The sequence below is a fragment of the Littorina saxatilis genome, linkage group LG8 (genome assembly GCF_037325665.1).
Source record: "Littorina saxatilis isolate snail1 linkage group LG8, US_GU_Lsax_2.0, whole genome shotgun sequence".
Classification (NCBI taxonomy): domain Eukaryota; kingdom Metazoa; phylum Mollusca; class Gastropoda; order Littorinimorpha; family Littorinidae; genus Littorina; species Littorina saxatilis.
Genome location: NC_090252.1, coordinates 31,108,639 through 31,134,349, shown reverse-complemented (window position 1 = coordinate 31,134,349; position 25,711 = coordinate 31,108,639). Strand labels below are relative to the sequence as shown.

The 25,711-nt window shown below is 40.9% G+C and overlaps 1 protein-coding gene and 1 long non-coding RNA gene across 2 annotated transcripts; one reads left to right on the top strand and one right to left on the bottom strand.

Moving 5' to 3' along the window:
- The first annotated feature begins 9,567 nt into the window (after positions 1–9,567).
- On the top strand, positions 9,568–12,251 carry LOC138973280 (PI-PLC X domain-containing protein 3-like). Its single transcript, XM_070346000.1, has 2 exons — positions 9,568–9,882; positions 11,378–12,251. The coding sequence occupies exons 1-2, from the start codon at positions 9,729–9,731 to the stop codon at positions 12,211–12,213; spliced, it is 990 nt and encodes a 329-aa protein (XP_070202101.1). The 5' UTR covers positions 9,568–9,728; the 3' UTR covers positions 12,214–12,251.
- A 9,438-nt stretch (positions 12,252–21,689) lies between these two features.
- Positions 21,690–24,565, bottom strand: LOC138972255 (uncharacterized). The gene is made up of 3 exons (XR_011457514.1): positions 23,827–24,565; positions 23,039–23,118; positions 21,690–21,893 (listed from the first exon to the last, which is right to left on the bottom strand). It is a non-coding gene; the product is annotated as an uncharacterized lncRNA (long non-coding RNA).
- Positions 24,566–25,711: the final 1,146 nt, after the last annotated feature.

Here is a 25,711-nt window from a genome sequence, read left to right as displayed (position 1 = left end):
CTTCGTTTAAGGGTTCGTTACTATCATCTATTTCATTTTCATCACACTCTTGTAGTTTAGTGAAATGTTCGAAAAACTCCGAACAAGTTGGATAGTTATTTTTGGAATTATTTTTTTAATTTTTATTTAGAAGATTCCAGTATGCTTTCGGGTCAGTACTTCTTAACTTTCTCAAAGTTTTAACGAACTCATTATGATACAACTTGCATTCCTTTTTTATTGTCTTTTTGTATTCTTTAAAAGCACTTTTTTTCATGTTCATTGAACACATTTTTAAAGCGTCTTGCTTTGTTTTTCGCACGTACAAATATTTTTCCTTTCTCTTTGCATATTGCACTAAACCATGGTTGTTGCAGTTTGAATTTCTTTGAACGTGGCTTTTTCATAAATTTTTTTTCTTTAATTACACCGATTTTCTCAGCAGAACAATTTAAAATATCACAAACCTTATTAGTAACACTATCAACATCATCTGTTGTCGTACTCTCACTTGTAGCTAGCATATTTTGTAATTTAGTTTCAACAGTATAAATATCGTCCTCATTCAGATTAACTGCAAAAGCTAACTTGGTCCCATTGTTATTATCCCATTTTGGTTTTGTGTACTTGTTATCCTTTTCTATACTTTTAGACAGCAAATCTTCATGTTTGGTTTTTTTTCACATCGTCTGCTAGGCAATCATTAGCGCGTACTTCATTCTGTTTTAATAGATGCAAAACAACAGGACAGTTTAATGAAACAGATCCTGTGATTGGTCAGAATGCCCCAACTCATTAAAAATTACCGGTCATTAATTGTCGATAACCACTCGCTAAAAAAGCCATTAACAACCTGCTGGCGAGGCGCATTGATACAACCTCAACTAGTCTCGGTTAGCTTTGAGGGTCATTTTACAAGTAGGAAATATGAAGTACCAACGAAATACCGAGACCATAAGGTATGCGAAGTGATGACGCCGAATACGTGACGTAAGTTGATGCATGAATTCTTTCGGACTACGTCAGTCAATTCCAAAGATCGCTTTTGTGATGAAAAGAATTTGTTTTGAGTTTGCTGTCCAGAAACCCGTCAAAAAAGAAGGGAAAATGTATGTGAAAGAAAACAAAACAGGAGGAGAGTGATACGATAGGAATACAGAGACATATTTCTTGGGACTTGACCCTTGCAGGTAGGTGGACTGAAAGTAGTGTGTGAACAGAACAGAACCAATTCTGTCTGTTTACCATCGCATGAAAGCAGGAAAGAGATCGTCGTCAGATTGAATTACAATAACATTAACACGCTTCCATTTGAAACTTCTCAGTCTTCATCGTGGATTGACGCCCTCCCAAAGTCTAATTGAAGCCCTCCGTCGCTTCGCTCCGTCGGGCTTCAATTACCTTTGGTCGGGCGTCAATCCCCGATGAAGACCTCGAAGTTTCAAATGGAAGCATGTTAATGTGTAATTGTAATTCAATCGAGTTTGCGTTTTAATGAAACAGACCCTGTGATTGGTCAGAATGCCCCAACTCATTAAAAATTACCGGTCATTAATTGTCGATAACCACTCGCTAAAAAAGCCATTAACAACCTGCTGGCGAGGCGCATTGATACAACCTCAACTAGTCTCGGTTAGCTTTGAGGGTCATTTTACAAGTAGGAAATATGAAGTACCAACGAAATACCGAGACCATACGGTATGCGAAGTGATGACGCCGAATACGTGACGTAAGTTGATGCATGAATTCTTTCGGACTACGTCAGTCAATTCCAAAGATCGCTTTTGTGATGAAAAGAATTTGTTTTGAGTTTGCTGTCCAGAAACCCGTCAAAAAAGGAGGGAAACTGTATGTGAAAGAAAACAAAACAGGAGGAGAGTGATACGATAGGAATACAGAGACATATTTCTTGGGACTTGACCCTTGCAGGTAGGTGGACTGAAAGCAGTGTGTGAACAGAACAGAACCAATTCTGTCTGTTTACCATCGCATGAAAGCAGGAAAGAGATCGTCGTCAGATTGAATTACAATAACATTAACACGCTTCCATTTGAAACTTCTCGGTCTTCATCGTGGATTGACGCCCTCCCAAAGTCTAATTGAAGCCCTCCGTCGCTTCGCTCCGTCGGGCTTCAATTACCTTTGGTCAGGCGTCAATCCCCGATGAAGACCTCGAAGTTTCAAATGGAAGCATGTTAATGTGTAATTGTTATCATAGTATCATACATACGTGAGAGAGACACTCGTGAGATAATCATCGTTCAAATCACACGTGTGTCATATCGATGAGGTCATGTCAAGCAAGTCTGGCAGGGACCTGTTTTTCCACTGCTGATGATGCCAAAAACACCGAGACAAAAACGTCATTATAGAAACAAAAATTGCGCTCGCTAATTACCCTCGATGAATTTTTAGAACTAACACGTCACGCCACACTTTCAGAGTGACGTTTCTTTACTTTGACCCAATAGATTGCACAAGGCTTCAGAAGAGATCGAGGTTCCAAAACACTGAGCGTCTTCAAGTTAGCTGCCTCGACTGCAGGACATTTTCAGTAAAATACACGTAAGTACAGTATGTAGGATAAACAGAATACTAGAGAGAGAGAGAGAGAGAGAGAGAGAGAGAGAGAGAGAGAGAGAGAGAGAGAGAGAGAGAGAGAGAGAGAGAGAGAGAGAGAGAGAGAGAGAGAGTGAGATGCGAAGGAGAGAGAGAGAGAGAGAGGGGGCAAAGGAGACGAGAGAGAGAGAGAGAGAGAGAGAGAGAGAGAGAGAGAGAGAGAGGGCGGAAAAAAAGAGAGAGAGAGCCCGGAGAGAGAGAGAGAGAGATCAAATCAAATCAAATCAAATCAAATGTCATTTTTCGAGGGTTGTGGCATAAGCAATACAACGAGCTTTTCAAGTTTCAACCAGCTGCCTCGCCCAGAGAGGGGACTAATCTAATCACATATTTACACGGATATTAGAGAGAGAGAGAGAGACTGAGATGAGAACTGAGGAGAGAGAAAGGAAGGAGGGAGACCGTGAGACAGACAGACAGACAGACAGACAGACAGTTTAATTGCATGCACAGTTCATTCCGGCCCTTGCTGTGACCCAAGAGTAGGCCTACAGGTCACAGCCACGGTGAGATAACCGGGCCCAATGAAAGTCTGGCCACGTAAGGGAGTCCGAGTCATCAGTAAAGACTTGAAGTGTGTGTGTGTGTGTGTGTGTGTGTGTGTGTGTGTGTGTGTGTGTATGTGTGTGTGTGTGTGTGTGTTTGTGTGTGTGTGTGTGTGTGTGTGTGTGTGAGACGGCGTGTCAGGTATGTGTGTGTGTGTGTCGTGTGTGTGTGTGTGTCACTCAGTCACTCATCTTGGACACCCGGCCAGTACTGAAACTGGCCTTGGCACGGAACGATCCAAGGGGGGCAATCTCAGTCATCTCAAAGAGGGAAATCCAAACGCAATCCGCTTTGTTCGATTTTATGGGCTTGGACGATAGAGAAAAATAAGAAAAGCAAAAGCTGGAGTCAGTTTAACGTTTGGACGAAATTGCTATCAAGAACGCAGAATTGATTTTTTCTGAGTTTTTTTTTTTTAGCCGTAATCATGCCGCTAATTAATGATGCGACCTACGTTGTGGTCGAACTGACTCGGACGGACGGGCCGCCCGCCGCCCGGCCGGGTCACACAGTATAAAATCAGCCCGGCGGTGGGCCAACATGTCTGCTACACATACAATACAATAAAATAAACTGAGATGTGAAAAAGTAAGGAAATTTGCTTCTCAAGTATCTTGGCCGGTCACTGACTCTAACTTAGAGTCTAATGTGATCTGAGGAAAAACGCAGGTATTGCTGTCCATCATGGCGGAGAATGATCGGTGTTTGCATGTTGGCCAGCATTTCGATTCCTATAGTGATTTACATGAAGCTGTGACGCGATTCTGCCAGACATCACATACACGCCAGTTCAAAACGCCAAAAGCAAAAAAACGGCATCAATTTTGGTCAATTTTGAAGCGAGTTACGCCCGTTATAAAATAAAAATGACGTCATTGTACTTCCACTACAAAGTTAAACGTTATTTACAGCCAAACTAACAGCGCTATCGATGTGCAGTTTTCACTCAGTAAAGTGGTTCCTATACATCAAAGAGTTTTTTTTTAAAACAAAGTTGTTTTTAGCTGTTTTAGCTGTTTTCTGCCCCTTTAAACTTTGTGATCAACACTTCAATGTGCTATATCTGTGATTTCAACTGTTAGTATTAATGTTTGGACTCAGTCTTCAGATTGAATGGGATGTTTATTAATTTTATTTCAAAATATGTTGGGTCTTAAACTTTGTGATCAACACTTTGATGTTGCTAATTCTGTGATTTCAACTTGAGACGGCTCTCCGTAGTCAGCTAGACGTTAAGCAATGATAATAAATAAATAAATATATTTGTCCAAATATGTTTAATCTTAAACTTTGTGATGCAGTTTTCACTAAAGTGGTTCCTATGCATCAAAGTTGTTTTTTTAAACAAAGTTGTTTTTAGCTGTTTTCTGCCCCTTTAAACATTGTGATCAACACTTCAATGTGCTAATTCTGTGATTTCAACTGTTAGTATTAATGTTTGGACTCTTCAGACTGAATGGGATGTTTATTTATTTCAAAATATGTTGGGTCTTAAACTTTGTGATCAACACGTTGATGTTGCTAATTCTGTGATTTCAACTTGAGACGGCTCTCCGTAGTCAGCTAGACGTTAAGCAATGATAATAAATAAATAAATATATTTGTCCAAATGTGTTTAATCTTAAACTTTATTTGTGATCAGTTTGTTTGCGAGAGACAGTTTGCGAGCGGAAGAGGGGTGGAATTGTGCGACAGTATGGCGCGCATACATGTGTGTGTGTGTGTGTGTGTGTGTGTGTGTGTGTGTGTGTGTGTGTGTAAGATCTGCGGATCAATAACACCAGCAAAAACAATAATTGACCTCTAAACAATAAAATACACACCCATCATATTAGCATTGAGAATTATCCGAATGCGGATATGGGAGCTAGATCTTCCTGTTACAGGGGCGGCGGAGCGTCAAAGTCATTGGGGGGCCAGGGTTTTTATGATTTTTTTCAATTGGCAGGAAAAAGTTGAGGGGGGGGGGGGAGGGGGGGGGGGAGGGGGGGGGGGGGCTGGAGCAATACGGACAATGTTGTCAGCCGGGTATGGAAACTTTTCGGCCCTTAAAGTCTGACAATGTTGATGAGCAGGTGTGGGGGATGGGGGGGGGGGGGGGGGGGGGTGTACCGTGTAAACTTTACTTTTTTTTTTTAGGCAGATTATTTTTTTTTGGGGGGGGGGCCAAAGGATACTCTGCCACCCCCCCCCCCCCCCCCCCCAATACATTTGTTTGGGGGCTATGGTCCCCCCTGCTCCGCCGTCAGTGCTGTACGAGTATATAGAGTTAGAGCCCACTTTTTACTGGGGGTATAATAATAATAATAATAATAATAATAATAATAATAATAATAATGTTATCTTATAGCGGGATAAACCAGAGTTTTAAGGCTACGGTCTCATCCAGCTTTACAAATCCGCACACACACAAAATAATAAATAAATAAGATATATACATTATATATATATATAAGAGATATAAAAATCAAACATACACATATCGCGGGATTCACCAAGACACCATGTGAAGTACGTCATACATGACGCCATATTGTTACTAAAGTGACGTGACCGCTGAGGATGTATTCTTCTTCTTCTTAGTGATAGGTAGCCAACATCAGCATGGTGATGAATCTGCTACGTGATTGCTACGTATGACGTACACTACACTCTTGCCTGGTTATCGATCGTAGGATACAAGTTCAAGCTTATTCAGTCTCATCATTCAGTTTTGTTAAAACTTTAGCCTTCCTAAAGCCAAGTTTTTTCGTGTCGTTAGCATATTTGCTGGTTGAAGATCAAGCGAAACGATATCGTGCCGCTAGCATATTTGCTTGTTGAAGACCAAGCCAAACGATATCGTGCCGTTAGCAGCCTAACCAAACGATATCGTGCCGCTAGCATATTTGCTAGCCAAACGATATCGTGCCGTTAGCAGCGGCCTTTTTTTTCCCAGTTTGCAGTTAAAAGACGTCAACAAGCGAGGACAACTACGATTAAACGGGAGCCAGTCGTTTCGGCCCAAAGACGTTTCGGCCCAAGTCGTTTCGGCCCCAATTTACCAGGACGTTTCGGCCCAAATGGTCGTTTCGGCCCAATGGGCGTTTCGGCCCTAGGACGTTTCGGCCCTCATTTACAAATTTTGTTTTTTCTTACAAACTCATTTACAGATTTTGTTTTTTCTTACAAAAATACACCACTAAACAGTTCCGACGTTTACATGGAACAAAGAAGGAAAATCACGTGACCGCACAGACGCCTCTCATTGGCTGCGTCATTTTTTCGAGGAAACAAATCGTCTGCAACACAGCTTTGCGTATGGCGCAAGTACAGTAGAGAAGCGCTTGACACACTGAAAAAGGCCTACTACGAGCAAAAGAAAAAGAATCAGTGATGCATGTGCTTTTGATGTAATCTTTTTTGAAATTATGATGACTACAAAAATTGACTGATGTGTTTTGTTTGTGAATGATGGATATATGTGCATCCTGATTGCGTTTCGCAGACACACTTGTCATGTGCGTTGTAATTGGCGACGAATGCTGGATGATTACTATTTTTGTGCCAGGATTACTATTTTTGGGGTTGAGCATTACTCCAAAACACTTATGGGGGTAAACAGGTCTGATCCGCATCCAACACACAAGAAGAAACCAGCACAACGAGATTAAAGTGGATTCGACTCATCAGCCGTGTAGACACAACAGCAGACGGAAGGCACAAGCTTTTTTTCATCTGCAAAAGATGCAAGGGTTTGTGCAACAGAGACGAGGATTAGACCTTGAGGATCTAGCCTATCGGTTTCGCTAATATAGGTAGAATAAAATGCATGTCACCAGAGTGGCCAAGAGCAACCTTAACAATTTACTGGTTTGTTTTCATTTGTTTGAATGTTTCTCTCTTCTTCCTGCGCACAGTCTTCTCTCCATAATTTTCATGTCCCCTGTGCATACCATAACATGTTCTGAGAAAAAATGTTTGTTTGGCTCACTTTCTGTGTGTGTCTATTGATGTTTGTATGATGCAATGAGTGTGTCAGAACAAAATCTGAGTTCTCGTACTTTGAAGCACAAAGTCAAACATATCAGCACTTGCAAACAAAATGCACACAATACAGTCAGCTCAAAAAACTTTACTTATGTTGATAAACGTTAGCAGCAGATCAAATCTGATGACTTCATCCACTTGGCAATAAACATATTGGGAAGAAAGATATCTAGTTTTATATATTTATATATATTTTAGGGACTTTGCTCTGTAAATCTCGGTCCCCCTTGAGGAGGGTCTGATGCTCCCAATAGGCTGTCTGTGAAGGGATACTTATTTCTCTCTCTTTCTCTGCTAAGAGATTTTAACAAATCTCGGAAGAAAGTCTCTGCTGACTTTCAATTGTTTCTTTCACAATTTCTGATGTTTTATATATATATATATATACCAAAAACATACATGTAACTTACAGTAAAAGTCATATCTATAATGGTGTACACAGGAACCTTTCTTTTCAAAACTCCAAACAATAATCTGATACAAAAAAAATTCCAGTACAGAAAAAGAGGGAGTCTTAAAATGTAGGAAAATTTACATAGGTTTTGACAAGACAAACATTTATATTTTAGATGCGACCCACCTTTCAGGCTGAAAACTTACAGATACAGATCTCTGCAGAAACGAAGCAGCTGTTCAACAATGTTTGGCTCTGCCCATTACATGTGTAAAGAGTAGATCTGGATCTGGCAAAGCTTTTACATGAGTTGACAAATTGTTGAAATTAGAGTCGTCAGGATTGTTTACTTTGTGGAAGGGTTGCTCTCCTTGTTTATCTGTGTGGTTTCATAGTTAAGAGGAAAAAGCTGTTATGTTAATACCGCTTTCTCTACTTCTACTAGTTCCTCCTCCTAAGTGCACCCTGTTGCTGCCTGTATCAAAACGGGCAACAGGATTGGATTACTTTGGGAACAGGAGGTTGTGATGGCTGGCTCTGGGTAACAGGTGGTTGTGATGGCTGACTCTTGGAGACACGTAGAAGTCTCTTTCTGGTTTTGACAAAGATGCAATCAGGGGCTTCCTCCTCCAAAATGACTTGCAGCCTGTTGCACATGGTCAAAACACTTCCAAAAGGAAAAAAAAGAAAATAATCAATATTAGAAAGAGAAAGGAGACAACAACTTTTACTAAAGCATCATTTAGGACAATTTACCAAGTGTTACATAACAAATTTGAGTGCAACTTGCATGAAGAGCATTGCAAAATTAAGACAGTTGCAGGGATGGCCAGATCTCAAAATCAGTCTTAACTTGCCAGACAGGTGAGTCACTTTCAAGAAAGTTCAGTCCACCAAAAAGAATTGCTTACCGGCGTGCCGGGTACAAACCACAGTTGCTATAACTGCATTGTTTATAACGTTTTGAAACTAGAGTATTCAACCAAAAGTGTTGCATTTGACAGGATTTTCACTAGCCAACCAGAATAAAAACTTCAAACTGTTAACAACTGTTCCGTTAATCAATTGGCTGTATGGAATCTGTTCTATATATTAAAATACCATATACAATTGTTTTACATATTCTCGCACACTACACATTCAAACAGCTACAGAGGAAAAATTATCGCTTACCGGTCTTACAAAGACGATGTTGCCACACATCACAGGTGTCACACTGAAGTGCATGTTGACGACCTTTCACAGCGGGTGAGAACAATGAGCTACACAAATCCATTGTCTGTGTTGGACAACTGACCCCACTCGCCAGGCAACACTCTTCTCTTATACACCCCAACAATGAGTTTCACTCACAATTAACAGTTCACCTTCATCACACAGCCTTGCATGAAATTTAGACAGGTCACATGTTTCACACGATACAAATACTTTTCGTACAACTATTGAATGTGACTGAGTGCGTACAACACGTGTCGTGACTGACTATTAGGGTTTAACGTCCTCTTAGACCAACTGGTCTATATTGTGACAGGTATTGGTAATACGTGTCGTGTGAGGGAGAGAGAGATAGACATGTATTCATTCACACGATACCCATTCACACAGCCAGACAAGGACACTGTCGATTTGTTTGAATGTCTTTAATAATACAATAATTTGTAACGCGCACATATCTCGCCACAAGGCGACTCTGGTAATCTGGATTGAATATGAGCTGTACACGCATCAAGGGCGCTATATTATTATATATAGGTTATATTTTAATATGATTTTTGAGAAGAAAAAAAATTGGGGCCGAAACGTCTTAGGGCCGAACCGTCTTAGGGCCGAAACATCCTGAAATGGGCCGAAACGTCCTGACTTTTAGGGCCGAAACGTCCCAAATGGGGCCGAAACGTCTTAGGCCCGAAACGTCTTAGGCCCGAAACGTCCGGCATTCGATTAAACATTGTCTAACACTTTACAGTTGCCTCCCTTGATATACACTTTCTGCTCTCTCATGAAATCGCCTGTACAGGAGAAGAACTTCAGACAATGTCATAAATACTGGCAAGCTGATCCATTGCAAAATCCAGAAACTTATAGTAACAAAAGAGAGTTATTCAATGATTTGATCCAGAACACTCAAAACTGAACAGATAGTTGTCAAGAATCGCAAATCATGGCCGCGCAACCAGACTCCGGTAGCCTGTCACAGCAAGCAGCGGAAGGAGATGCGAGCAGTAATAATGACAAGACTGCAGGTCTGGCTGATTGGATGGAGAAACTGCCATCACACTTTCTAGATGTTCCCCTTCATAACCTTGCTATTCCGGGTAAGCGCATTCACTGATCTTTACTCTGTGTGTCTTCTGTCACATCCTGATGGTCACGCAGGTGTGACGTTTTATCCCATATATAAAACCCAAAACAGATCTGTAGTGAAGCACACTTCACTATCAAGTGTATGGGGAAGGACAGTATCTGTACACAGACTGTACATGCAGGTGTCAACTGTCATGCCAGTATTTGGCAATTCCTCACTTGATTCCCAATCCAAGCAAATTTGTAAAAGAAAAAAAAAAGCAATGTATTAGATCTTTGTGGGATTGCAGATATTAGTAGGCCCTATATTATATTGTGGGTAATCTTGAACTTTAGTGTGTTAAATTCATAGCTTATAATTCAGAGGCATTTAAGCCTCCACATTCAGGGATGTTGTTACAAATTCACACCGATCTAGGAAAAATGTCCTGAGCTCTTCAGCATGACCGCTTTCAGACATTTCAATAGGACATCATAATTTTGTGCAAACACTGTCCATGGAATGGCTCCAAAATCATGTGCACACACAAAATGACACATGCTTTAACACGCACACACATAACTTATACACTGAACATTTGTGCATACATTGTTTTATTAATTTAGTTTCAAATAGGACACACACACACAAAGAAATAAACGACTAAATAGCAACCAAAACCTTCAGCACTCTTATTTTGATTCTCTCACAAACTGCATGATTTGACTAGAAAATGAAATATTGAGACATTTAAAAAAAAAAAGTACGTTTACTTTCAAGTTCAACACAGATTCAACAAAGCAGTATGGTCTCTTTGCTGTCAATCGCTTCTTGTTGGTAGGTTTGTTTGTGTTAGCATTGTGAAATTATCATTATCATCACATTGTTTTGTTACTTTTAAATCTTTACAAGATTTTGTGATTATATCTAAAGGCATGCTTGTGGGGAAACACATACACACATAGATGCACAGCTTTGTTTACAATACATGTAGAGAAACAACAGATACAGCAGAGATCTATACAAACACACGGTACTTGTTAGTCTTACAGTTACACCCTAAGCTTGTATGAGACATGCAGACAGACAAAGCAAGATGCTAACATGCAGCTAACAAAACTGCCAACCTCCCCTCCCCACACTGGTACAGGGGCGGATCAGTTGCTTTGTAAGGGGGGGGTGCACTTTGAATCGAAAGTGAATGTGATGGGCGTGAAGCGCCCGAATTTGATAGGGGGATCTGGGGGCATGCCCCCCCGGAAAATTGTTTGGCCCAAAGAAGCAAAATGGTGCCATCTGGTGCCATTTGAACTTAGAAATGGTCATAGAATCAGCTTAAAAAAGAAGATCACTAAAGACTTGATTTATTTTTTTATTTTTATTTTTTGCTGGAGGGGGGGTGCATCTGCACCCTGTGCACCCCCCCCCCCCCTCGTCCGCCCCTGTGGAATGAGGAAAAAAAAACTTGTTTGTTTTGTTTTTTGTGCACCTGTCTTTATTTTTCTCTTTTGTGTGTGTGAGTGCAGGTTCCCACAACTCTGGGTCCTACGAACTGCGGAAGGAGTGGGGCCTCAGTCCTGACGCCGATCAGTCCCTGAAGAACATGACCAGCATTCCGCTCATCGGCCCCATGGCGCTCGACATCATTCTCCGCTGGAGCAAGTGCCAGAGCCTCTCCGTTCTCCAACAGCTGAAAGCTGGGGTGAGATTTCTGGACTTCAGGGTGGCCTACCACACGCCCACAGAGGAGCTGTACGTTGTGCATTCCTTCTACGGCCCTAAGGTCTCCACGGTGATGGAGGAGGTGAAGACGTTTCTGGACGAACACAAGGACGAGGTGGTTCTCATGGACTTCAACCACTTCTACGACATGGAGCTGGAGAATCACCTGCAGCTCATCACCTACCTCCTCTTCGTCTTTGACGGGGTGCTGTGTCCTTACTCCTCGCTCAACGCCCTCACCCTGCGCTCCATGCGAGAGAAGGGGCAGCGGGCGGTGATATTCTACCAGGACAGCAGCGGGCTGGATTTCGGCGACTTGTGGCCCAAGCACACCATCCTCTCTGCCTGGGCCAACACCATGAAGGTGGAACAGTGTCTTGCCTTCCAGCAGAAAGCGGCGGCGCAGTGGGGCGGCGGTGAGCGGTTCCATGTATGTCAGGCTGTGCTGACGCCAGACACTAACTGTATCGTTCAGAAGTTCGGAAGCGGTCTGCATGCAGAGTGCGCCCAGAAGATCAACGGGCAGATGCCGGCGTGGGTGCGCTCTGACGCCGTGAAGGGGTGCTGTAGGATGGTGTACACTGTGGATTTTGTAGAGGAGGGGGGCTTTGTGCAGAGTGTGGTGGATTTGAATAAGTGATTGCAAGGCACACTGTAAGAGACAGTGTTTCTGAATGCACTTAAAATGACGCCATAAAAGACTGCTACAACTGTGGCAGGTTTCACGGTTTTCACCTCACATTTTCACAACAGAAACAAACATTTAATACAGTTAAAATTTTTTATTTATTTGCAAGTTTAATCATTAGGCCAAAAAAAAAAAATTGTCTGTTTAGGGTAACATGACCAAAAAAAGTAGGGTCGGTAGGTAGGGTTTTTTTTGTTTTGTTTTTTGTTTTTTTGTGTGTGTGTGTGTGTGTGTAAATGCTATGTTGGCTGAACATTCACTTCTTATATTTGATGAATACATGTTTCAAAACTAACGTATATTAAATGAAACGCCAAATGTCTCTTTTTAGCATTTTTACCTCTTTTTTTTTCTTTTTTTTTTTGAAATCAAAAAAAAGTTTTTGGGTCGGCGCCAAATCGATAGGGTCGGTCGGGTTACCCTAAACAGACAATTTTTTTTTTTTTGGCCTTAATGAATGCAAAAAAATCCCTATCAGGGATAGCGGACACCTGTCAGCTGACATATAAGCACCGATATGACTCCCCCCCCCTAAATTTGACCAAATTATAAACAGTTTCTGAAGACACACAGCCATTGGCAAAAGCAATTATGGTCTACATACACTTTAAGTTGTTTAACAGTATTGCTATTGAGCTTAATAAATGAAATTTGATTAATATTTACATTATAAAAAGGCTTAAAACGATATAGCGCTGAACCAAACTTGACTGTCGCGGCAAAATTCCAACGATAGCACAATTTTGCCACCTCCAGCATTTTTCTTACCCTACGATCGAATTTGAGAAGAGAGTGGAACCATCACGAGCGTAAGTTCAAACCCAGTACAATCCTTCATGCTATCTATCAAAGCGAATGCAAATTAACAACCTTTTCAGCACAAAACAAGCGTTAAACTGCCTGAAATGAGTGCATCGCGATCGTTGGAAAACGCTATCATTGGTGACAGACACACTTTCATTCAGTTTTTAAAGAGAACAAAGCAAACTTAGCAGCAAAATGCATCATCAGTCGAACGAGTTCAAAATGGCGCGTGCGTAGGAATACGTGTCAAGGTCATAACTGTGAAAACGAGACAATAACCTCAACTAAAAAAAAAAATTGCTATCGTATTTTTTTTCACCCGACGCCCCCCGGATAACGATAGCAATATTCGTTTTCAGTTCCAAAACAAGAATTTGACATTTCCATTGCCGTAATTCTGTTCTGTATGTTTATTTACACACAAAAACATATGTTTGTAGAAGAAAATAGTGTGTATGCAAAAACTAGGAGGTAAATTGGTTTCCCGTCGTGGCGTATTTCTCCCGACCGACACTTTTGAGCAGGAGCGGTGATTTTCGATGTCACGATAAAGTCATACAAAATTGTTTTTTTTTACAAATGTTTATATGATTATGACTCGAATTGCATTCCTTTCAAACAATTATCAGGTCTTGATTTTAAAACCTGTGTGGGTTGATACTTTTCGTGTCTCATGATTACGTGATGGTAAAAATCGGGAAATCACGTCTGTCGCAAATTGAACGATAGCAATGTTATTTTAGATCGTAACAAAGCACAAACAACACAAAATGCGCTGACATTGTCTTTTCTATGTCTTTATTCCACCACAAGCAAAAATATACCAAGCATGTTACACAATGCAATCTAAAACAGAAATGATAAGCATACAAACTTTCTCCAGTGACCAAAGCAATACTGTGAAACCTGCCCTGTATACAGTGTGGATTTTGTAGAGGAGGACAGCTTTGTGTAGAGTGTGGTTGATCTGAATAAGTGAGGACAAGGCAGGTACATGTGAAGATCGGATGTCGGCATTAGTTCACTCTGATCCCGTGAATGGATGCAAAGGGATGATTTAAACTGTAAATGAACATGGCTTTGTGTAAAGTGTAATTAATTTGAATTAGTGATTACAAGGCACACTCTGAAGGGGCAGCCACATTTGCCTTGTGCAGTTGGCCGTACTTGCGTCACGCATTTTGAATCTCTTATGCTGCGCTTTGTTCTTGGGCTCACATTAAAATCATCAGGATTCGACCTATTCTATTCTTACGGAGACTCATAAGCTGGCAAGATATGACCCATCAGATGAGGCGAGAGAGGGTCCCCCACTGCTAGCGTCAGCAGGGCGTTTGACTTCAAACAAGATGGCGAACACCAATTGAGTTGTTTTTTATATTTAGTCAAGTTTTGACTAAATGTTTTAACGTAGAGGGGGGAATCGAGACGAGGGTCGTGGTGTATGTGCGTGTGTGTGTGTGTCTGTGTGTGTGTAGAGCGATTCAGACTAAACTACTGGACCGATCTTTATGAAATTTGACATGAGAGTTCCTGGGTACGATATCCCCCGACGTTTTTTTCATTTTTCCGATAAATGTCTTTGATGACGTCATATCCGGCTTTTCGTGAAAGTTGAGGCGGCACTGTCACGCTCTCATTTTTCAACCAAATTGGTTGAAATTTTGGTCAAGTAATCTTCGACGAAGCCCGGACTTCGGTATTGCATTTCAGCTTGGTGGCTTAAAAATTAATTAATGACTTTGGTCATTAAAAATCAGAAAATTGTAAAAAAAAGTATTTTTTTTATAAAACGATCCCAATTTACGTTTATCTTATTCTCCATCATTTTTTTATTCCAAAAACATATAAATATGTTATATTTGGATTAAAAACAAGCTCTGAAAATTGAAAATATAAAAATTATTATCAAAATTAAATTTTCAAAATCAATTTAAAAACACTTTCATCTTATTCCTTGTCGGTTCCTGATTCCAAAAACATATAGATATGATATGTTTGGATTAAAAACACGCTCAGAACGTTAAAACGAAGAGAGGTACAGAAAAGCGTGCTATCCTTCTCAGCGCAACTACTAAACCGCTCTTCTTGTCAATTTCACTGCCTTTGCCATGAGCATGAGCGGTGGACTGACGATGCTACGAGTATACGGTCTTGCTGAAAAATTGCATTGCGTTCAGTTTCATTCTGTGAGTTCGACAGCTACTTGACTAAATGTTGTATTTTTGCCTTACGCGACTTGTTTTATTCTATGCAGATTTGCTAATATATATATATACTAGATGATTACCCGCTTCACCGGGAAGAAGTAGAGCCGAATACCCGGCCATCGCCGGGGACCCGGCTTTGCCGGGTGTACGCCGGCATCGCCGGCGCACGAAGGAAGGGAGATCTAAAAATAGTAACGTGCAGTGACCTTCTAAATATAGTAACGTACAAACGGGAATATGGATTGACGCCGGCGCACGAAGGAAGGGAGATCTAAAAATAGTAACGTGCAGTGAAAAACGAAAATCGGTTCAGCAGCGCTGAGAGCACGTGTTGAAATATCTCATCGATCAGGTTGTGTCCGGGGTCTCTGTGAATAAGCCCACCAAATTTGAAGCAGATCCATCGAGAACTTTGGCCGTGCATCGCGAAGACACAGACAGACAGATACACACACAGACACAAGTCGTATATATATATAGATATATATTGACTTATGTAGAAGTCATGTAGCACTCTTGAACATATCATTTATGTGTTTCTTCAAGAATAAGTACGCCGACACTGTATCATAGCTGTCTATTCAGAAAAATTCCACACAAAGTGCAGAGCCAAGTTGAACCATGTTATGAAAAAATGCATAAGTATGTGACCACTCAGCAACCCCCCGCGGGTTAGGGGGAGTCCCATATTGGTTGGGACGAGAAAGAATTTACCCGATGCTCCCCAGCATGTCGTAAGAGGCGACTAACGGATTCTGTTTCTCCTTTTACCCTTGTTAAGTGTTTCTTGTATAGAATAAAGTCAATTTTTGTAAAGATTTTAGTCAAGCAGTATGTAAGAAATGTTAAGTCCTTTGTACTGGAAACTTGCATTCTCCCAGTAAGGTCATATATTGTACTACGTTGCAAGCCCCTGGAGCAAATTTTTGATTAGTGCTTTTGTGAACAAAAAACAATTGACAAGTCTCCCCCCTTTCCCCGTCGCGATATAACCTTCGTGGTTGAAAACGACGTTAAACACCAAATAAAGAAAGAAAGACATAAAATCTGATAAACAAAGGGAAGTAAGCGCTCTAAATGCATGCATGTGTAATAGAGTAATTAAGTGAGAGTTATTCAGAACAAGTCTCCTTGCTGGCACCTGAGAGACAGGCTTTGAAATGAACAAGCGACTTTCAAAAGACAAACTCTAAGTCTAAGGGTCAGTATGTAGGAATGTGAAACTGCTTGAATGCACAATATCAAAGGCCAGATACCTGTGTGTGTCCGTTTTGACACTGTGAAGGGGTGTAGAGGGATGGACGGTGTACAACATGGATATTTTAGAGGAGGGTGACTATTTGCAGAGGGTTGTTTAGCTGAATAAGTGATTACATACAAGACAAACTCTAAGTTACTGAGTGAAGGGTCAGTGTGAAGGAGGGTAGACAGATGGTGTACACAGTGAACTTTGTTAGAGAAATGCAGTTATTTTACCGGTTGAAACGAGAAATTACCGGAACAAATTTGGCTGCCGGTTTGACCTACCGGTTGTTTTTTAGAACTACGGCGGTGTGTTTTTTTTGCTGGTAGAACAATAAAACCAGTACTCTGAGTTGGACTCTAACTGGTTCCAATGACCAGCCTACCGTTTTTTTCTACATCATAAAAGTTTGTGACCGGTTTGAAATAATACTAGCGCCATCACTAGAAATGTGGTTTTGTGCAAAGGGTTGTTTAACCTTTGCCGGATGCCGCTTTTGACTACACACTCCCGACGATGCGGGTTTGTCTGAACCCATACATTTGAAAGAGGGTTTTTACCGTTTATTCCTCTAACGACGATGCGGGTTTGTCTGAACCCATACATTTGAAAGAGGGTTTTTATCGTTTATTTCTCTAACGACGGGGTGGGTTCAGGGAAACCCACAGCGCTACTTCAGTGGTTGCATCGAGTTTTTCCCTTCACCGACCTCTTGCAGGGGAGGGAGAGGGGGAGGGAGAGGGGGAGGGAGAGACTGAGAGAGACTAAGAGACTAAGAAAGAGAGAGAGAGAGAGAGACTAAGAAAGAGAGAGAGAGAGACTAAGAAAGAGAGAGAGAGAGACTAAGAAAGAGAGAGAGAGACTAAGAAAGAGAGAGAGAGACTAAGAAAGAGAGAGAGAGAGTCTAAGAAAGAGAGTGAGAGACTAAGAAAGAGAGAGAGAGAGAGACTAAGAAAGAGAGAGAGACTAAGAAAGAGAGAGAGAGACTAAGAAAGAGAGAGAGACTAAGAAAGAGAGAGAGAGAGACTAAGAAAGAGAGAGAGAGAGATACTAAGAAAGAGAGAGAGAGAGACTAAGAAAGATAGAGAGAGAGAGACAAATAAAGAGAGAGAGAGAGACAAATAAAGAGAGAGAGAGACTAAGAAAGAGAGAGAGAGACTTAGAAAGAGAGAGAGAGACTAAGAAAGAGAGAGAGAGACTAAGAAAGAGAGAGGGGGAGACTAAGAAAGAGAGAGAGACTAAGAAAGAGAGAGAGAGAGACAAAGAAAGAGAGAGAGAGACTAAGAAAGAGAGAGAGAGACTAAGAAAGAGAGAGAGAGAGAGACAAATAAAGAGAGAGAGAGAGACAAATAAAGAGAGAGAGACTGAGAGACTAAGAAAGAGAGAGAGAGACTAAGAAAGAGAGAGAGAGACTAAGAAAGAGAGAGAGACTAAGAAAGAGAGAGAGGGAGACTAAGAAAGAGAGAGAGACTAAGAAAGAGAGAGAGAGAGACAAAGAAAGAGAGAGAGAGACTAAGAAAGAGAGAGAGAGACTAAGAAAGAGAGAGACTAAGAGAGAGAGAGAGACTAAAAAAGAGAGAGAGAGACTAAGAAAGAGAGAGAGAGACGGACTAAGAGAGAGAAAGAGAGACTAAGAGAGAGAGAGACTAAAAAAGAGAGAGAGAGACTAAGAAAGAGAGAGGGAGAGACTAAGGGAGAGAAAGAGAGACTAAGAAAGAGAGAGAGACTAAAAGAGAGAGAGAGACTAAGAAAGAGAGAGAGACTAAGAGAGAGAGAGAGACTAAGAAAGAGAGAGAGAGAGAGAGACTAAGAAAGAGCTAGAGAGAGAGAGAGACTAAGAAAGAGAGAGAGAGACTAAGAAAGAGAGAGAGAGAGACTAAAAAAGAGAGAGAGAGACTAAGAAAGAGAGACTAAGAAAGAGAGAGAGAGAAAGAGAGACTAAGAAAGAGAGAGAGACTAAGAGAGAGAGAGAGACTAAGAATAAGAGAGAGAGAGACTAAGAGAGAGAGACAGAGAGAGAGACTAAGAAAGAGAGAGAGAGAGACTAAGAAAGAGAGAGAGAGACTAAGAAAGAGAGAGAGCGAGAGACTAAGAAAGAGAGAGAGAGACTAAGAGAGAGAGAGACTAAGAAAGAGAGAGAGAGAGAGACTAAGAAAGAGAGAGAGAGAGAGAGACTAAGAAAGAGAGACAGAGAGAGAGACTAAGAGAGAGAGACAGAGAGAGAGACTAAGAGAGAGAGACAGACAGAGAGAGAGACAGACAGAGAGACAGAGACAGAGACAGACAGTCAGATAGACAGACAGTCAGAGAGACGGATAGACGGATCGACAGACAGACAGAGCAACTGACAACAGACATACAGACAGAGAGATACGGACAGACAAACAGAGAGACAGACAGTCTCTTGGAGACAAACAGGCAGACAGACACTGTTCCGCCGCTTTGGTAATTATGGGTGTAGCAGAACCCGCGCCGTCGGCAGAGGGATAGTTACAATCACTACTACTCTTTAAAAGTATGGGTATGTGTGAACCCGCGCCATCGGTAGTGTTTATGTAAATTATCATAATCAATTAATTCTGATGTTTTGTCATGTACACACTAAAAATTTGCAGACAGAGAGCAAATTAGGTGTGTGAGAGATACTTAAAATTTCAAAACGATACCTTTAATGGTTCCAGAGTTACAATGATTTTAGTGTGTCTCTGGGTACAGGTGAACCCAGGAAGCACGGCAAAGGTTAAATGAATAAGTGATTACAATTTACATTCAAAACAAACTCTATGGGTCAGTGTGTAGGAATATAAAACTGTTTGAATGCACAATATCAACGGCCAGATTCTGGTGTGGGTCATTTTTGACACTGAGAAGCCTGAAGGAGTGTAGAGGGATGGTGTATATTGTGAACTTTGTAGAGGAGGGTGCCTTTTACTTTTAGCGGAATAAGTAATTACACATTCACAAGACAAACTCTAAGGGTCATAAATATATGCAAGAATGTAAAACTGCTTGATATCAACAGCCAGATGCCAGTGTGGGACCTATCTGATATTGTGAAGGAGTTTAGAGGGATGGTGTAAAACGTTGACTTTTTAGATAAATGTGGCTTTTTGCAGAGGGTTGATTAGCAGAATAACACCCGGTGTCTGACGTGTCTGAAAACACCTCCGTGTGGAGGGGTTTTGCAGCAAGCGCAGTGAAGATAAAGAGGGAACATTTTCTCGGCTCGCGCGGCAGCAAGCAGGATGTCTCTGGACTGAATAAGTGATTATACACACAAGACAACCTCTAAGGGCCATAAGTGTGCAGGAATGTAAAACTCCTGGACGCACAATGTTAAAGGGAAGACTTGTGTAATACAATGAGGCAAGCTGACCGCCTCATTCAGTATGTCCTCTGACTGTTTTATTTTAGGAGAATGAGCTTGTTACTTTAAAAAAAAAATGATGCCAGAAATCACGGGCTTTTCAAAATGAAAATTAAGATTTGTTGAAGTTTTAAATATATAGTAGTGACAAACGCAACAGCATAACAAAATTTGACACAGCACAAGTATAAAAATGGAGAAAAAAATTCAAATTTATCAGTTTTAAAATGCAAAATCCTGCCTGTTAGTCACAGAGGAATGGGAGATTCCAGAACACGCTAAATAAAGAAGACCAGTTACCAAGTATAATGGTCCACAAGTGTGGCAATGTTTTTCCAGTGTGAACACAGAATAGTGCATCGCAGCTTGTTTTGATGCGTTCATTCTGCAAATGTGACTGGCAAATTTAAAAAAATTCCATTATTATACATGTATTGTGCGAAAACGGCTTAAGGGTCAGTGATTGGGACTGATTTATATTTTGTTTTTAATGTACTGTGGATTGCAGCTATTTTTTTTAGAGCTCATTCCACAGTGTGACTGGCACATTTGAGAAAAATGTCATTGTGTTATGGCGGCTTATGGTAAGTGTAATTGGGACTGATTTTTATTTGATTTTAATTTACTGTATTTGTTTTTAATGTACTGTGGACTAAGCTGTGAAAGAAATGTTTGCAGGGCGTGTTATTGATTGAAATGATTGATTCTGGTGTAGTATACTTCAAGAGTATGTATGGATTGAAAATAGCCAGTTTACATTTAAACGCTCATTGTTTTGAAATATATATATTTGGCTTTCTAAGAGCGGCCTGTATTGTTTTATGTTGTTTATTGTAATTGTAGAAGCTAAAATGCGACTTAATGTGGAGTGTTATCGATCTGAACAAGTGATTTCTATCTTTACTGTGATGATAAGTGTGCTGAAAGTGAAGACAGAAACTTCCTGGGTATGGTTGACACTGTACACTTTTTCTAAATGAAAGACAAGAATTTTGTGCTTGTTGTGGTTGACATGAACAAGTAATGCTAGAATCATATATGCCAAATGGCAAAGTATGGTTAAAACCCCAACAAGTGTTATGAACGCTGCATGTTTAAAATCCATAGTTGATGGAGATTATCATGAAAAAAGAGACTGTCTGTGTGGACATGTTTTGTTATAAATGTGAAGGGATATACCAGTGAATGGTTTATAGAATAATCTTTGCTGTGGATATGGCTGTGCAAAGTGTGTGTGTGGTTTATCTGATGAATTATGAATGTCAGTTACATGAAGCCAGTTTGCCTGGGATTTTTGCCTGGGGAAGTTAACACACAAATAATCATGCTCTGGATATTTTTGTGATTTTGTAGAGGAATGACTGGGGAGGGCTTACTTGCTGTCGACTTTTTCTTGTTGGATACATGCATTTAAAAAATAAAAATCTGAATTCATTCCGATGAATGTGTACTGGTTTCCAGCCTAATAAACCTGTTAGGTTTGGGATTAAAGACCTAAACATAGTGTGTGTGTGTGTGTGTGTGTGTGTGTGTGTGTGTGTGTGTGTGTACACTTAAGAGAGAGGGTTTACACTTTAGTTCAGAAGAATTTTGGGCAATCTTTTGTGAGCAATGAAAAAGTTTTTAATAATCAAGAAGGGGGGCGCGTGCGCGCACACACACACACATACACACACTGACACACACGCACACACATGTAAGGCATACACTTAAAGCACTCACACACATGTATGTATGGATAAAGAACACACTTGCACACACACCAACACACACACACACACACACACATCAGACTGTCAAATTCATGTAGTTCATTTTGAAACTATACATCATTATTCAGGTGTACAACTTAATGGTTTAACTCAAGTAAATTGCAAACGTTTATAGTAATTATTAAACACAAAATATTATCATGAAAAACTCATCACCTTCTATACCTTGGCCATTCGGCTTCAGTGTTGATGATCTCCCTTGGGTTGTGGACGAAAATCTCTGTATCTGCCTTAGGCTGTCAGAATAAAAGGACTAAGATTACATGGCAGAGAACATTGTATATATTTCTGTCATTCCCAAGGGAAACAATGCTAATATATAATGCTCTGTACGGTGGATGTTGTTCAAGGTCATATGCAATGTGAGTCATTTCTAACGTGTTCCAGTTGCAAAGCGAGTAGCAACACTGCCTCATCATCTCTGAGGGGCAGCTGCACTGGAAGTGTACATGCTGGGTAAATATCACAAAAGTCTACGGTTGTTTATAGGCATTTTAAAAAGTAAATATTTCTGTCAGCTAAACGAATCTCAGTCACGGGAATGTAGTGATATCACATGAATACTGTATCATATTAAAATTGGCTTGGTAACAAAATACTGCATAAGAAGAATATTATGGCGAATGAAGAAAACCAACTTCTCTACACAGAACTAAAACTGAACAAAAACCAAGCACTTTACATAAAGGTTAAAGACATTTGATAAAACAATAAGTGTATAATTGCAACCCATAAACTGGCACATACAAATCCTGCTACTAGCACTCTCTTTTCCTGGGGTAAATTCAGCGTCTCATTTTAAAATAACAAGAACCAGTACATGCAATGTCTGCCACTGATAATCAACGTCTCAAGCAGTCTATGATAATGTTTTTTTTCCCTTGTTGTAACTTTGATTACATTGGAAAAAAACCGACATAGAAAAACTGCCCTTGCCTACCTACACCTCGGCCATCCGGAAGTGTAAATTATCTCCCTTGGGCTTTAGACAAACATAATATCTCATTTGTTGTGCAGTCAGAAGAAATAGTTTCAATACAGGTCACTTTCGCCCAAGTTTTTTACCATTCTAAAAAACTGGAAAACAATTTTCTGTTCATAGTTCGTGGTGTTCAATAACTCTTGTGAGGTGTTCAGTTTCTATTTGATGTCCAATGGAATTTTGAGTCGGTAATTTGTATGGATGGTATCAATTTCAATATAAAGTATCTCTGATGGGCAGTTAAACTTAAAAGTGTCGTAAGCGCAGACGTAAAATTTCTTTTTATTTTTGGACAGAAAATAGTTAAGTCTTCAAAAATGCGAAACATTCGGCGAATAGAAATCACCCGACAAATTGTTTATGCCCGAAACAATATAATAAAAAGTTCATGTATCATACCCTTGTATTCACCTCGACCGTCGAGATCCCGTGAAGATTATCGCCCCTGGGCTGTAGACAATCATCTCAGCATTGTTGTGCTGTCACAAGAAAAAAATCTTCACTTAGGACACAAGTTTTCTACTACATGTATAACTAGAGAGGTAAAATGCTGATTTGTTTCCCATTTGTATTTTGTGTTGTTCAGTGACTTACCTCAGTTGAGTAATTTCTAACAATAACCGGTTCAACTTGAGTCTCTGGTTTAATTAGACAACGCTGCTTCATCCTCTCTGAGGGATAGGTAACATTGAGGGGGAAAAAACACCCTGCAGGGCCGGACCTAAGTAGGGATAAGGGGGGGGGGGGGGGGGGGTGTTCCCAATTGTGGTAGGGGTACATTAGTTGTGGTGGTCCGAACATATTTTGAAATCTAGATTAAAATATGTGCAGTCTGGCGCATTCTGGGAGTATTTGTCATGAGTTTTAAAGGCAAAACAAAATATTCTTTTGTGTACCCTTGGAGGGGGTACATGGTCAGGTGGGGGTGTGGGGGGAGGGGGGGGAGTCCGGGCAACAGTAAACCCCCCTTGATCCGGCCCTGCCCTGAAGTTGCTATTCATGTGTGCACGGGAACTATTTTAGTCAGCAAAAACAGCAGACATCAAACATAAAGCAAAACAAAAATCATCTGAAAAATATGAGTTTCCAATTAAAGTCATATCACTCAATTCCCAAAGCCTGAAACTCTCCTTACCGACCCCCCCCCCCCCCCCCCACACACACACACACACACACACACACAATACCTCGACCGTCTGGCTCCAGTAAAGATTATCCCCCTCAGACTGTAGGCAAACATCTCAGCAGCGTAGGCCTAGTCTTGTCAGAAGAAAAACAAGCTCAGAAAAGGACACAATCGCACACGTTTTTTACCATTTTAAAAGGAGGAAACAATGCAATTATGTTTTACTTTATGTACGTAGTAAAAAATTTATGAACCATTCAAATGTACATTTGTATTGAATAAAAAGCTAACAAAGGCTATGTGAAAATTGCAATGGGTCGATTCCCAAGGCAGGTATATATAAGCCTGTGGCAATCGTCAGTCAGGGTGGATTGACGTGTCAGTCAAACGTGCAGTCCTGTGTGTGTGTGTATGTGTGTATGTGTGTGTGTGTGTAAAAGATTTATGTGCACCAGAGCCCTCGTTTGCCAGCTTCTTTAAAGATACCTTCTTCTGTAAATAATCTCGTATGTTTCCACTGACCCGTCCAGTTTCTACACATGTACACACCCAACAAGCTGCAACCTGGCTGCTCTCTGTACACATATATCCTTTTTGTGGTTCAAAGAATTGCGTTACTGACATCAGTGTCAGTCTGCTAAGCTATTTCAACTCACAAATACGAGTAGAAAGAAACCAGCCAGGCTGTCGATAGTTGGTATCCTCTGTAAAAGCACGGACGGACCAGTGGTGGACAAGAAAGGAGATATCTTTAACAAATATCAAAGCTGTTTCCGCCTCCTACGACGTGGACGTGAGGGTTGGTTTTTTAGGAGGCATACAATGGTGGTGGATGTGGTGATGTGTTTTGAGAAAAACAAATTGTCTACAACAAAACAGTATACACCCCCACAACCACCACCTATGTGAAATATCAATTCAAATGTGCGTGAATGGTAACTTTTGTTTGATAACGCATGTACGGATATCAATGCACGCCTGAATGAAAAGCAGGATATTCTGCACGATACCGAAAAGGGAAACTTACCATATGGCACATTCGTGAGGTATAACTGTTTTTCATCATCAAATCCAAAATCCATTAAAAAAGAACCACAACATTTAGCTCCCACGTGGTTTTTTTTCCACCATCCAGAACACAGACGCCCCTAAACGTTGGATAGAATCATTGCTTTTTCTTGTTCTTCAGCGTTCCTGGCTCAGGCCTCATATTTCAAGTCTGGTATGGGTTATGAAGTTTATGGTCGTGTCCAAGTCCTGTTTGGTGCCCCAGAGTTTCTCCGCGAGAGTAGCTCCATGCGGCCAGTGCTGTGTCAGTGCGTCTTGGTATAGGGGGCAGGACTGCAGGATGTGCTCTGGGGTCTGTGGGCCTGTCTCACAAGAGCAGTCAGGTGTGTGCGACACCCCAAGGCGATACAGGTGGGCACGCAGTCGGCAGTGACCAGTCCGTAGTCTGAATATGGTGGTCTGCTGTTGACGTTGTAGGTGAGGCATCCGTAGTCTGAATAATATTATGGTGGTCTGCTGTTGACGTTGTAGGTGAGGCATCCGTAGTCTGAATATGGTGGTCTGCTGTTGACGTTGTAGGTGAGGCATCTGATCCTCAGATGGGTGGTTGTGTTGTTCTTCCCAGAGTGTGCTGTACTGACGAATCCTTGCTTCAAGCGTGTATGTACGTGTGTGTACTTTGTGTTTAGATATTTTGTCATTCTGACTCCAGTCCCTTGTCGCAATTCAGTCACACGCAATCGTTCAGCAAAGAACAACCAAGATCAGGATATCAAACCCTAGGTATCAACTTTTTACTGCAATATTAAATCCTGTGTAAGTGTAAATGGACAGTATTCCATATGGTTTTCCGTGCAGCGCGGACAAGGCAAGTGGATCTCTTGTCTTGTTATTTGTTCTTAATTTGTTAAGAGATTTTGAGCTGAAATAAAGAGTGG